Genomic DNA, 15,675 nt, shown 5'->3' on the forward strand with positions numbered 1-15,675 from the left:
TGTGCACCTGTAATCCCAGCTACTCAGGAGGCTGAGGCAGGAGAATTGCTTGAACCCAGGAGGTGGAGGTTGCATTGAGCCAAGATCACGCCACTACACCCCAGCCTGGACAACAGAGTGAGACTCTGTCTCAAAACAAGAACAGAAACAAAAACAAAAACCTCACTTACTGTTATCACCATGTCAACCATAGATGTTGCTTTCTTACTGTTGGTTTTTCATCTGTGAACAAATCAGGGCTCATGGGATAGGCTTTGGATATTTAATGATTCTGATTTCCCCTTTTTGTATACTAGAGCCTCCAATTACGGTGACCAAACAGCTGGAAGATACAACTGCTTATTGTGGGGAGAGAGTGGAATTAGAATGTGAGGTGTCTGAAGATGATGCCAATGTAAAATGGTAAATAGCCTTAATGAAGTCTGTCCATTTTTAATAGACAAAAAAAATTGGACCTTCATAGTTGATAGAGCAGGAAGTACAAATAGCTTTTAAACCTCTGAAAAGAATCTCCACCTCATTTGTGTTAGTAGAGATGATAAATAAAAGTATACTAATATACTGGGGTTTTTCCACTTGTGAGACTGAAAAAAGAACCAGAGATCTATGTGGGTAAGCATGTAGGGAAGTGGGTACTTAATACTAAGTAGATAACTCAAGTTTACCCAAGTCTGTTTGACCCCAAAGCCTATGGATGCTCTTAACCTTTATAGCAGGCTTCCTCTCACTATGCCATATTGGCAACTTACATGAAAAAACATATTTAGTGTTGAGTAAGTTTAGTAAGACTTCTTTAGATGTCTTCTAAGTGGGCTTACTAATGATGGTTGTGTTAATTCGGTTTTAGAAAAGTTTCTATTTGATTTCTATTTGCAATGACTTTTAAGTACATATTGACACGTATTTTTCATGTAACCCCTATTCACTTTATTTTCATAGTACCTCAGGAGAAAAAAATTTAGACTGAGAATCACCAATTGCTTTTAGAAATAAGAGCTTATTTGTTTTGCTCAGGTGGGGAGTGTTTTCTCAGGTTCCTTGTGAGTAATCTTAAAATTAAAAACTAGAAATTTTAAATCTTAAAATGAAATGTTATGTTGAAAGGTACAGTAAATTACACAGCAGGATTTGTAGTAATTGGTACAGTGTAGATTGTTCATTCTAATAGAGAATCATAGTTATCTTTAAAATGCATTAAATTATATTCTTACTAGTGTGCTTCAAGAGCCTACATGTGGGTAATATCCACTCTTAGCAGTTGCACCTGATTCATCTTGAGTGCGAACAGGTGGCTCATGTTCTTTTAACACAATTTTGTAGACAATATTTGTTACATTATGAATCTACTGATGGATACAGAGATTGATTCGTACATTTTTTAATTCAACAAATAGTTCTTGTGTGTCTCATATCCTTCAGAAATTCTTCAGGATATTGCAATAAGCAAGATCGACAAGGTATTTTTCCTGAAGGATCTTTTGTAAACATTTTTAATATTTTATCTTAATTCAGGTTTAAGAATGGTGAAGAGATTATCCCTGGTCCAAAATCAAGATACCGAATTAGAGTTGAGGGTAAAAAACACATCTTGATCATAGAGGGAGCAACAAAGGCTGATTCTGCAGAATATTCAGTAATGACAACAGGAGGACAATCATCTGCTAAACTTAGTGTTGACTGTAAGTAAGACTTCTTTAGATGTCTTCTAAGTGGGCTTACTAATGATGGTTGTGTTAATTCGGTTTTAGAAAAGTTTCTATTTGATTTCTATTTGCAATGATTTTTAAGTATGTAAAATGGATTTCATTCTAGCTAAGTGTCTATGTCAGATCAATCAGGATATTTGAGGAAGGAACCACAACTCAATTTAATAGTAGAGCACCACTATTAGGAAGGAAGTATAAAAATCACCTGCCAGAAAAGTTATAATTCCAAGACCGTAAAAATAGGGGATAAATACTTAGATATGATGTCATATCCGGATAATGTTAGCTAGCTGTTCATCAAATAACCATTCAACACTCTGCAATTACATTTGGCATGAGAAGAAAGTAATTCAAACCAAAAGGGCTCAATTGAGAAGACTGTAAGAGCTAATTTGCTAGTAGGCTTCAGAGGCATGAGAGAATTAATGTACTTCCCTCAATGCCCTCTGCTGCTAGTCAGTTAGCAATGGCAGAATCTCTCCCAATTTGCCATAAAAATTAAAACAGCAAATATCTCAAGATGATGTCACAAACAGAGCAGAAATCTTACTTCTGTATTTATTGCTTAGTCCAGTTGCAGTTCAAATAATCATTGAATTATTCAGGATCAATCCCAATACATTCCTTATACTTTATGGAACTGTGGGCATTTTAGTTTAACATCAAGAAGTCTTTCAGCCATAGACAGATCCTTATCTGATATTTGTATCCATTTAAAGTAATTACAATCCGTTCTGCTATGATGTAACATGTGCATTTCTAAAAATAATTATGCTATGCAAAGTCATGCAATAAAAACCATAGGGTTTGTAAGGGAAATGGGATTATGGGTATGACACTCAAGAATTTTGTTGGTTTATTAGTCCATTCTCATGCTGCTGATAAAGACATACCCAAGACTGGGTAATTTATAAAGGAAAAAGTTTCAATTGACTCACAGTTCCGCATGGCTAGGGAGACCTCAGGAAACTTACAATCACGGCAGAAGGGAAAGCAAATATGTCCTTCTTCACATGGTGGCAGCAAGGAGAAGTGCCAAGCAAAATGGCAAAAGTCCCTTATAAAACTGTCAGATCTCATGAGAACTCAGTCACTATCATGAGAACAGCAGCATAGGGGTAACCGCCCCCATGATTCAATTACTTCCCACCGGGTCCCTCCCATGACATGTGAGGATTATAGGAACTACAATTCAAGATGAGATTTGGGTGAGGGCACAGCCAAACCACATCAGTCAGTGACATGTTTTTTAAAATACAAGAACCTAATAAAAAGTAGTAGCACAGTTTTACACATGCTAAATGGTTAATAAATATTATAATAAATATGGCACTTAACATTGAAAAAGAACTGAGATTTGCTTACAGAAGTAATGCTGGAAGTGTTGTGGCTTATGAACTATTGTGAAGCAGTAGAAAGAGGATTATTCAAAATCTGATGAGTAGTTGTGACCTCAGATGTAAATGAGTGTGGCTTATATCACATGGATGAACTGAGGTAGCTGATAGATGTTTGAGGTGTGAGTCTGCAGATTTTGTGCATTCGTTGCTGGGTCATTTCAGCTGGATGCAATTTTCTGCATTCACCTAGTTTTTCTAAGGAATGAAATTATACATAATCAAATGTGAAATTATCCCCTAATATATTAATTGCATTGGTACAACTTCTCACTTTCAAAACAAACATTGTAGTAGAGCTCACTATACCATTGTGAAATGCCACCATCTTGGCCTGTCGGGAGTTTGGGCTTGGCATTTCTGATGGTCTATCATTTCTACAGTGAAACCTCTGAAGATTTTGACACCTCTGACTGATCAGACTGTAAATCTTGGAAAAGAAATCTACCTGAAGTGTGAAATCTCTGAAAACATACCAGGAAAATGGACTAAAAATGGCCTACCTGTTCAGGAGAGTGACCGTCTAAAGGTGGTTCACAAGGGAAGGTAAGCGAGCCAGGTGACCCACCAGTGAGGTTTGGTCCCATTTCTACTTTCTCCATTTTCTAAATTACATATTTGGTCAGGATATTTGAAGGGTAGCCATAGGGAGATCATCTATTCCTGATTCTTTGCTTCCAACTAGCAAGAAGGTGTGATTTCTCTGTTGTATAGCATGTCCTACTCATAATCCTATATCTGTACCTCACACTATGGTACTTTGTCTATTCAAAATCCATTGACTCTTTTTCCATCTAAACCTGAAGTTAGAGGCCAGGCACCATGGCTTATGCCTGTAATCCCAACACTTTGGGAGGCCGCGGCAGATGGATCAATTGAGCTCAGGAGTTCAAGAGCTCCTGAGTTACATGGCAAAACCTCGTCTCTACAAAAAACACCAAAATTAGCCAGGCGTGGTGGCATGCGCCGGTAATCCCAACTACTTGGGAGGTGGGAGGATGGCTTGAGCCCAGTAGGGGGAGGTTGAAGTGAGCTGAGATCACACCACTGCATTTCAGCCTGGGAAACAGAATGAGAGACCTTGTCTCTAAAATAAATAATAAACATGAAGTTAGAGGAAAAATACTCAATTCTAATTGAGGACCTGATGAAATGGATTAACCGTCTCTAACCAATAAGTGTCACAATGCCTTCCCACAAATCTTTATTTGTGTAGGGGGCATAATATCCTAGAATCTGGCAAAGATCTAAGGCAAGAGTTTAACTTTGAATTCATGGGCTTTTAGGATATCATAAATGAACTTTAGGAAGCCCCATAACTCCTGTGAAATTGTGAGAAAATTCTGTGTATACAAAAATACATACTTTTTACACAGAAAGGATTCATAGTGTCCATTAGATATTCACTGGTTTGTGACCCCAATAAAGTTAAGAGCTATTGTTCTTAGGGTTTGGGATATAAAGCCAAAATCAAGATTATTCTTGGCATCTCTTGAATCTTAAAGTGTAGCATTATTGATATGTTCTATTTTAGCCTTTTTAAAGCTATGAGATGAAAAAAAGAATAATAGACTCTGCATATACAATAAGCAGATTCTATTTGTGGAGATAATTCCATATAGTCCAAAATAAAGATTTAATTTGAATCAATAAGTAGGATAATTAAGGCTTCTCATCCTCTCTCTCTTTCTCTCTCTCTCTCCCTCTCTTTCCTGCACTAAAGAAGTTAATCAGATAAAGGTCTAGTGTCTTTTCAGTTTGGGTCATATATAAACTAGATCTTTGGAGTCTTAGAAATGAATACATTTTCCTTGTTTCTTTAGGATCCACAAGTTAGTGATAGCCAATGCCCTCACTGAAGATGAAGGTGATTATGTATTTGCACCTGATGCCTACAATGTTACTCTGCCTGCCAAAGTTCATGTTATTGGTGAGTAGATAAAATAAGTCATTGCATAGTTGTGTTCTTTTTTGTTTGCTTTTGCTTACCATGGAATTATAATATATTCAAAACTAAGTGACATTTAAGGAAAAATACATCAATTGGTATTAATCACCAATCAGAAAGATTGGTGACTTATACCAACACCTTACAATAAAATGGTTTTGCAAGGTGCCAGGCACCAACTATCTTGACTCCTCTTATATTCTTTTTGATTAGATAAAATATTGGTTATTACCATCATACTAGCCAAACATTAGTGCAGATATTCACACAGAAATGACTGTCTGATAACAAAGACTATGCTTAATATTCTAGATCCTCCTAAGATCATCCTGGATGGTCTTGATGCTGACAATACAGTGACAGTGATTGCAGGAAACAAGCTTCGTCTTGAGATCCCCATCAGCGGAGAACCGCCTCCTAAAGCCATGTGGAGCCGGGCAGATAAGGTTTGTTTTATGCTTGCACACACTCACATGCACACACACATATGCATACACACTGCCTACCCCACCCCTTGCCCTCCATTATTCAGATGAAGGGAGAAAACGAATAAATGTACAGCAGTACAGTAAAGATGTAATTCCTTTGAAAAAGAAAGATGACTGATTTCCAGGCAAATCTGATCATCATTAATTTACTTCTCGTATTTCTGACTATTATGTAGCAAAGCATGTTTTGATGCACAGTGAACAAAGCTTCATTTTTATTCTAATGGAAATTGGGGGGATGAAAAAGAAAATGAATTATTAAATAAATAAATGAACAAAGTCACTTTGGATAGTAATAAGTACAAGAAGATAATAAAAGAGAATGATACAATAGCAAGTAACTGCATAGTCAATGGCAGCCTCTGTGAAGAACAAGGAACCCATTATGTGAAGATCAAAGAGAAGACATTTCCATATGGAGGCAATTACAAGTGCAAAGGCCAAGCGGAGAGAATGAGCCTGATGTGTTGGAGGAACAGAAGGAAAGCCAGCATGGCTGGGGCAAAGTGAATGATGGGGAGAAATGCGAAATACAAGTGAGGGTGAAATGGTAGAGTAGTACCAGCTCAAGTGTGACTCCGTGGCTTTCTACAAAAATAAAAGCAAAAAAAAAAAAAATTACATTTAAAAAGAAGACATGAGGCTGGGCATGGTGGCTCATGCCTGTAATCCCAGCACTTTGGGAGGCTGGGGCAGGCAGACCACCTGAAGCCAGGAGTTCCAGACCAGCCTGAGCCTACATGGAGAAACCCCATCTCTACTAAAAATACAAAAAAATTAGCCAAATATGGTGGCAGCATGCCTCTAATTCCAGCTACTTGGGAGGCTGAGGCACAAGAATCGCTTGAACCTGGGAGGCAGAGGTTGCAGTGAGCTGAGATCGCACCACTGCACTCCAGCTGGGTGACAGAGCGAGACTCTATCTCAAAACAAATTTTTTAAATTTTAAATATAAAATTAAATAATAAAAAGCAGAATGAGACTTCTACTTTCAACCAGAATTGAATAACAGGAACCAGATTTACCTACTCACTTGAAATAACCCCCAAAATAGAAAAAATATATAACCCCCAAAATACACAAAATAGACAAAATATATGAACAATGGGTTTCAAGACATTGGACATCAGATCGTGAAAGACAGTGACTATGAAATATGATAAACAAATGAAGTGAGCCCTATAATTGCCTCAAGCTTATTGCCATAAAAGAGTATCCAGGCAGTGGCACAAGGAAGAAAAACCTGGACAGAACCCAGTGGACTCCCTAAGTTTAGGACTCCCATTGTACAAGGAGACCAAGGCAGCTAGAGTTCACAGGATACATACTTTTTTTAATTTTTATTTTATTTTAATAAAATAAAACAATTTAATAATTTAATAAAATTTAATAATTTAATAATTTAATAAAATAATACTGGAGGAGAGAGCTGCACAGAGAGTCCCCCTGGAGCTCTGCAGAGGATCACGCTGAAGTATTCAGCAAAGATCAGTGCACATTTATGAGGAAACTACCCAAGATTCAAGAAAGGAACATATGAAAGGATTAAAGAGAAGTGGACTGGCACTCACACAATAGTAGTAGGGCCAATAGTAGTCCCTGTTCCCCCTAGCTAGACGTGAAAACCTCATCATTCACAGTGCATTGAGTAGAGTACTCAGGAAAGCCTTGCCTTGGTTGCAGGAATAATTAACCCTAGACTGAGCACTGTCATGGACCCACCTAAAAAGTCATAAAAACAAGCCTAAAAGATTCAATCAATTTCCAAATAATTTAATTGTATTTCAAAACAAAGCTCAAGATTTATATAGGAATACAAAAATATCAAGCACCCAACGTGACAAAATTAGCAATATCCTGCCACCCAGTCAAACATTATGGTAGAGAAATAAGCAGGAAAACACAGCTCAAAATGAGAAAAGTCAGTTACAGCCAACTCAGATCTCACATGTAAATTAGATTTAGCAGTCGAGCATATGAAAATAGTTATTTTAACTGTATTCCATATGTTCAAAAAGTTAGGTGGAGAAATGTTAAGCTCTCCATTTAAATTAAATTTAAGAGAAATTTAATAAAATAAAATAAAAATAAATTTAAGAGAAAGTTAAGTGAAAAAAGTGAAATGAAATGGAAAATATAAAAAGATCCAAATCTAATCACCTACAGATGAAAGCAATAAAATGTCTCAGATAAAAAATATGTAGATGGAATTAATGGCTAATTAGACATCGAAGGTGAATTTGAAGACATAGCAATAGAAATGATCCAAAATGAAACACAAGAGAAAAAGTCCAAAAAATTTAAAGAATCAGTTAGACTTCCAATTTTCATTCGGGCATGTAATCAGCTTAGAAGTTGCCACTCCATCCTAACAAGTAAAAAGCTGGACAAACTGAAAAACTAGCAAGTCCTCTTACATATGTCAGAGAAGTGAGGATACAGGGCGAACTGCTGAAAGTGACACATTGAAAGTGTTCAGGGTGAAAACTCACCAACCTAGAATTCTGTACCCTCTGAAATTATCTTTCAAAAGTGAAGGAGAAATAAAGACTTTCTCAGACAAACGAAACTTTAGGGAATTTGTTGCCAATGGATCTGTCTTGCAAAAAATGTTAAAAGATGTTCTTCGGAAAAAAGGAAAATAATGTAGGTCAGAAACTCAGATCTACATAAAGAAAGAAAGAGTATAAAATAATGAATAAGTGAAGGTAAAATAAACTTTATTTTTCATTTTTCCTACTTTCAGTTGATCTAACAAATAATATTTTGTTCAAAATGATAAAAGCAACAATGTATTCAATTAGGTATGCTTATATAGTTATATTTATGTATTTTATATATAAGTGAAATGAATGACAGCAATAATACAAAAAATGGGAGAGAGGAATTAGGGACATTTCATTATTTTAAAGTACATGCACTACTTGTGAACCACTGTAGTGTTGTTTGAAAGTGGAGTTGGGTTAATTGTAAATATATATTGTAAACTAGGGAAACCACTTTAAAAAGTTTAAAAAAGAGGAAGTAAAATTAATATGCTAATAAAGGAGAGAAAATGAAATCACATAGAATGCTTAATTAAAACCACAAAAGGCAGAAAAAAATGTGGAAGACAATAATAGGAACAAAGAAGAAGGGCAACCAATAGAAAATAATAACAAATATGACAGATATTGATCCAGCTATACCAATATTTACTTTAAATGTCAATGGTCCAAATATACAAATTAGAAGCCCAAGATTGTCAGAGTAGAGCAAAAGCATGACCCAAAGATATGTTGACTATAAGAAACCCAGTTTAAATATAAAGTTGCATCCCTTAAAGTATAGGGATGGAGAGAGACATACTGTGCTAAGACTAAACAAAAGAAAGTATGAGTAACCGTATTAACTTCAGACAATGCAGACTACAAAGCGAAGAAATTTATCTGGAATACAAATGAGCATTACATAATGATAAATGGGTCAATACTCTAAGAAGGCCTAATAATCCTTAACATGTATACACCTAACAACAGAGCCTCAAAATATATCAGACAAAAACTGATAGAACGGCAATGAAAAATAGATGCATTCACTATTATAGTTGGAGACTTTGACATCCCTCTATCAGAAATGGGCAGATTCAGCAGACAGAAAATCAGTAAGGACATAGCTGAACTCAACAGCACTATCAATCGATTGTATATAAATAACATCGATAGATTACTTCATCCAATAGCAGCAGATTACACATTCTTTTCAAGCACACATAGCATATTCACCAAAATAGAACATATTCTAGGCCATAAAAACACCTTAACAAATTTTTTAAAATAGAAGTCATATAATATCTGCTCTCAGGGACAATGGAATTAAACTAAAAATAAGTAAATTACAGAAGTGAAACTAAAAATCAATACACAACAGAAAAATAGCTGAAAATCCCTCAAATTCCTGAAGATTAAACAGCACACTTCAAAGAAGAAATCTTAAAAGAAAATTTAAAATATATTGAATTAAATGAAAATGAAAATACAACATATGAAAATGTTTAGGTTGCAGCAAAAGCAGTGCTTAAAGGGAAATTAATGGCAATGATTGCATATATTTAAAAATAAGAAAGACCTAAAACCAGTAATCAAAGTTTACATGTTAGAAAACAAGAGAAAGAAGAGTAAATTAAATTCAAAGTAAGCAGATAAAAGACATGATACAAATTAGTACAGAAATAAATGAAACTGAAAACTGGAAATTAATAAAGAAATTAACAAAAGCTGGTTCTTTGTAAATATCAATAAAACGTATAACCCTCTAGCCAGGCTAAGTAGGAAAAGAAGAGTCAAGGCTAATTAACAGAAATGAAAGAGGGACATTACTACAAATTCCATGAACATGAAAAAGATAGTTAAGGAATCTTATGAGCAACTCTATGCCCATAAATTTCACAACCTATTTGAAATGGACCAACTCCTTGAAAGATACAATCTTCTAAAACTCACACAAGAAGAAATAGGCAATCAGAAAAGGATTATCTCTATTAAACAAATTGAATCAATAATTAATAACCTTACAAAACAGAAAGCAACAGACCCCAATGAGTTTGTTGGTAAATTCTACCAAACATTTAAAAAAGAAATTGTGCCTTAATCTCTTTCAGAATACTTCCTAATTCAATCTATGAGGTCAGTTTTATCCTAATATCAAAACCAGAAAATTTCAGACCAATATCTCTCATAAATGTAGATACAAAAATTCTAATAAAACATTAGCCACGAGGTCAGCAGATCGAGACCATCCTGGCTAACACGGTGAAACCCCGTCTCTACTGAAAATACAAAAAAATTAGCCAGGCGTGGTGGCGGCACCTGTAGTTCCAGCTACTCGGAAGGCTGAGGCAGGAGAATGGCGTGAACCCGGGAGGCGGAGCTTGCAGTGAGCTGAGATCGCACCACCACACTCCAGCCTGGGCAACAGAGCAAGACTCCATCTCAAAAAAAAAAAAATTAGCAAATCAAACCCAACAATGTATAAAAAGAATTATACACCAAGACCAAGTGGAACTTACTCTAGGTATGCAATGCTCGCTCAAAATTTGAAAATCAATTAACATAATCCACTACATCAACAGGCTAAAGGAGAAAAGTAACATGATTATATCAATAGATGCAGAAAGAATCTTTGACAAAATGCATGAAGAAAACTCTCAGCAAAATAGAAATAGAGGGAAATTTATTCAATTTGATTAAAAAAAATCTACCAAAAAAAAAAAAACCCAACAGCTAAAGTTATACTTAACAGTGAGAAACTTGACGCTTTCCTACCAAGATCAGAAATAAGGCAAGAGTGTCCTCCTGTCGCCACTGCTTTTTAACATCTTACTGGAAGGCTTAGCTAATGCAATAAAAGAAAAAAAGGGTATACAAATTGGGAAAGAAGAAATAAAATGGTCTTTGTTCACAGATGACATGGTTGTCTGTGTAGAAAATCTAAAAGAATTGATACAAAAACTCCTGAAACTAATAATTTATAGCAAAGTTGCAGGATAATACAATGTTCCCATACAAAAGCCAATTGTTTTCCTTTATACCAGCAGTAAACAAGTGGAATATAAAATTAAAAACATGTTACCATTTATATTCATACCCCCCAAAATGAAATACTTAGGTATAAATCTAATTGGTACAAAATCTATATGAGGAAAACTGTAAAACTCTGATGAAAGAAAGCAAAGAAAAAATAAATAAATGAAGAGATACTCCATATTCATGGATAGGAAGATGCAATATTGTCAAGATGTCCCAACTTAATCTAGAGATTCAATGCAATTCCAATCAAAATCCAAGTATGTTATTTTTTGGATATGAACAAACTGATTCTGAATTTTATATGGAGAGACAAAACACCCAGAATAGCCAACTCAATATTGAAGGATCAGAACAAACTCCGAAGACGGATAATACCCAATTTCATGACTTACTATAAAGCTTTCATAATCGAGACAGCATGGTATTGACAAAAGAACACAAAAAATGATCAGTGGAACAGAATAGAAAGCCCAGAAATAGACCCACATAAATATAGTCAACTGGTCTTTGACAAAGTAACAAAGGTAATACAATGAAGCAAAGATAGTGCTTTCAACAAATGATGCTGGAACAACTGACAATGAATGCAAACACAGACTTTATACCCTTCACAAGAATTAACTCAAAGTGGATCATATACCTAAATGTAAAATGTAAAACTATAAAACTCCTGGAACATAACATAGGTGAAAACCTAGATGACCTTAATTATGGTGATGATCCTTTAGAAACAACACTAAAGGCACAATTAGTGGAAAATACATTTCATAAGCTGGAATTCATTAAAATTAAAAACATCTGCTCTGCAAAAGACAGTGTCAAGACAATGAGAAAACAACCCATAGACTTGGAGAAAATAGCTACAGAAGACACATCTGATAAAGAATTGTTATATAAAATATACAAAGAACTCTTAAAACTCAACAATAAGAAAATGAACAACTTGATTAAAAAATGGGCAAAGACCTGAAAAACACCTCTCACCAAAGAAGTTATATAGATAACAAGTAAGCATATGAAAAGATGTTCAATATCATATGTTATTAGGGTATTACAAATTAAAGCAACAATGTCATTCACGCATTAGAATGGCCAAAATTCAGAACACCGAGAACATGAAATGCTTGGAAGGATGTGGAGCAACAGGAACTCTCATTCATTGCGGGTGGGAATGTAAAATGGCACAGCTATTTTGGGAGACAGTTTGACAGTTTATTACAAAACTAAACACACTCTGACCATACAATTCAGCAATTGTGCTCCTTGGTATTTACTCAGATGAGGTGAAAAGTTATGCCCCCACAAAACCCTGCACACAAGTGTTTATAGCAACTTTTTTCATGATTGCCAAAATCTAGAAGCAACCAAGATATCCTTCAGCAGGTGAATGAATACATAAACTGCACTACATCCAGACAATGGAATATTATTCAGCACTAAAAAGCAATAAGCTACTAGGCCAAGAAAGACATGAAGGAGCCTTAAACACATATTACTAAGTGAAAGAAGCCTGTCAGCAAAGGTTACATACTGCCTAATTCCAGCTATATGACATTCTGGAGAAAGAAAAATTATGGAGGCAGTAAAAAGATGAGTGGTTGCCAGGGGCTAGGGAGAAGAGAGGCATGAACAGGTGAAGCACAGAGGATTTTTAGGGCAGTGAAACTATTCTGTATGATACTGTAATTGTGCATACATGTCATACATTTGTCAAAACCCATAGAATGTGCAATGCCAAAAGTGAACTCTAATGGAAACTGTGATCTTTGGGTGATAATAATGTGTCAACATGGGTTCATCAATTGTAACAAATGTACCACTGTGGTGCAGGATGTTAATAGTGGGAGAGGTTGTGCATGTGTGGGGACATGTGATAGATGGAAACTCTCTATACTTTCCACTCAATTTTGTTGTGAACCTAAAATTCCTCTAAAAAGATCAAGTTTATTAATGAAAACAAAAAGAAAAAGTTGGAGAAGGAGTATTTCCTCCTCTTCCATTTTCTGGGAACAAAAAAGAATATCATTGAGCTATGGAGAACTTCAAGCAGTCAAATATATGTCCCCAAAGACAGGACAGAACTGGAGTTCCCCAAGGAGAAGGAAAAAAAAATATTTAATTAACAATGGCCACAGAGTTTCCAAATTTGGTAAAAACTATGAACTTAGAGATGCAAGAAGCACAATAAACCCTAAGCACAAGAAGCATTAAGAAAACTACACCAAGACCTATCACAATCAAACTGCTCAAAACCAGTGATGAAGAAAAATATTAAAAGCAGATAGAGAAAAAGTCACATTAAATAAAGAGAAACAAAGACAAGGATGGCAGCATATTTCCTGGGAAGCATGGCCGGTGAGAAAACAGAAGCAACATCTTTAAAGTACTGAAAAAAAAACTGTCAACCTAGGATTCTATACTCAACAGAAATAAATTTAAGAAATGAAGGCAAAATAAATTATTTTCAGATATAAAAGAATTGAGAGAATTCATCACCAGCTGACCTGCACTACAAGAAATTTTAAAGAGAATCCTTAAAGTTAGAAGGAAAGTGATGCCAGCTGGAAATATTTTCACAAAGGAACAAAGAGCACCAGAAATAGTAACTACATGGATCAACATAGAAGATTTTTTCTTAATATTTAAGTATCTTAAAAAGAAAACTGTTTAAACAAAAATTATGACAATACATTATGGGGTTTATAACATAAGTGTACGTGAAATTTATGACAACAAATATACAAGTTCAGTAGGGAAGAAATAGAAGTAAGAATTAGTAAAGGTAAAAATGGAGCTGTACTACTATAAATTTATTCTACAGATACATCTTGACTTATGACGGAGTTGCACCAGATAAACCCATAGTAAGTTGAAAATATCATAAGTTGAAAAAGCAGCTGGGTGCCGTGGCTCACACCTGTAATCCCAGCACTTTGGGAGGCAGAAGTGGGCAGATTACCAGAGGCCAGGAGTTCAAGACCAGCCTGGCCAACATGGTGAAACCCTGTCTCTACCAAAAATACAAAAAAATTAGCCAGGTGTGGTGGTGCACATCTGTAGTCCCAGCTACTTGGGAGGCTGAAGTGGGAGAATTCTTGAACCCAGGAGGCGGAGGTTGCAGTGAGCTGCGATCACACCACTGCACTCTAGCCTGGGCAACAGAGCAAGACTCCATCTCAAAAACAAAAAAGAAAATATTTGTGAACACGTCATATATTAGACTTGTGGAATACTACCAAATCAGTACTGAATTTCCCTATAACAATTAAAGAAAAGAAATTTGTAATTAAAAACATATCACAAAGAAAATTTCAGGTCTAGATGACTTTACTAGACAGTTCTAACAAACATTTAGCAAGAAACAATACCAAATTCTACAAAAACTCTTCCCCAGAATTGAAGAAGAGAGGATAAGAATATTTACTATCTCATTCTTTAAGGCCAGTATTACCCTTATAGTAAAACCAGACAAAGACATTCCAGGAAAAGGAGACTACAAACCAATATCATTCATGAACATGGATTTAAAAGTTCTAAACAAAATGTAGCAAATCAGATCCAACAATATATAAAAAGAATAATATGTAATATATCATGACAAAGTAGAGTTTATCTCAGGAATCCAAAAGTTGGTTTAATATTTGAAAAACAATTAATATGTCATGATATTAACAAGTAGGAAAAAATACAGCTCTCTCAATAGACACAGCAAAAACATTTGGCAAAATCCAGGATCCATTCCTAATATAAATCTCTCAACAAACTAGGAAGTAAAAAGACCCTCCTCAACATGATAAAAGACATCCATGAAAATTTTATAACTATTGTCCTACTTAATAGTGCAAAAGTGAATGCTTTTCCTCTAAGATCAGAAAAGAGAGAGATACGTCCACTCTCACTACTTCTATGCAACGTCATACTTGAGCTTCTAGCCAGAGCAACCAGACAAGAAAAAGAAACAAAAGACATCCATATTCAAAAGGAAGAAGTAAAACTGTCTTTATTTGCAGATGACATGGTTACCAATGTAAAAAATGCAATGTAATCAAAACAATAAGAAAACTCCCAGAGCAAATGTTTATAATAGCATTATTTGTAAGATTCAAAAGCTGAAAACAACTCAAATGTCCATCAACAGGTGAATGGATAAACAAATTGTAATATATTCATACAATGGACTACTGCTCAGCAATAAAAGGAAATACTGATACACACAAAAACATGGATGAATCTTAAAATAATTATGCTAAGTGAAAGAAGGTATACTTAAAAAGTATTTTTAATGTCATTTTTAAACAAACACTTTAAAAATGACAATATCAAGTTCTGACAAGCATATGGAACAACAAAATGTACATACATCACTTTTCCAAAGTGGATGTAACAGCAAAATGGTACATCCTTTTTGGAAAATAGTTTGGTGTTTTTTTATAAAGTTAAATATGTTCTTACTATACAATTCTATGATGCTATGTCTAGTCATTCACCCAAGAAAAATGAAGACATGTCCACACAAAAACCTGTATATGAATGTTTTTAGCAGCTTTGTTCATAATTGTCAAAACCCAG

General features: G+C 35.0%; 1 protein-coding gene across 11 annotated transcripts in view; it reads left to right on the forward strand.

The window, feature by feature from the left end:
• Window positions 1–15,675, forward strand: part of MYBPC1 (myosin binding protein C1) — a 106,999-nt gene that overhangs the window by 52,676 nt on the left and 38,648 nt on the right. For all 11 annotated transcript variants that reach the window (XM_063646637.1, XM_063646632.1, XM_054445763.2 and 8 more), the window contains 5 exons: window positions 297–402; window positions 1,513–1,679; window positions 3,487–3,649; window positions 4,927–5,033; window positions 5,364–5,497. In XM_063646637.1, the coding sequence (XP_063502707.1) occupies window positions 297–402; window positions 1,513–1,679; window positions 3,487–3,649; window positions 4,927–5,033; window positions 5,364–5,497 (677 nt within the window). The remainder of the gene's footprint in view (window positions 1–296; window positions 403–1,512; window positions 1,680–3,486; window positions 3,650–4,926; window positions 5,034–5,363; window positions 5,498–15,675) is intronic.

Source organism: Pongo pygmaeus, chromosome 10, assembly GCF_028885625.2.
Source record: "Pongo pygmaeus isolate AG05252 chromosome 10, NHGRI_mPonPyg2-v2.0_pri, whole genome shotgun sequence".
Lineage (NCBI taxonomy): Eukaryota > Metazoa > Chordata > Mammalia > Primates > Hominidae > Pongo > Pongo pygmaeus.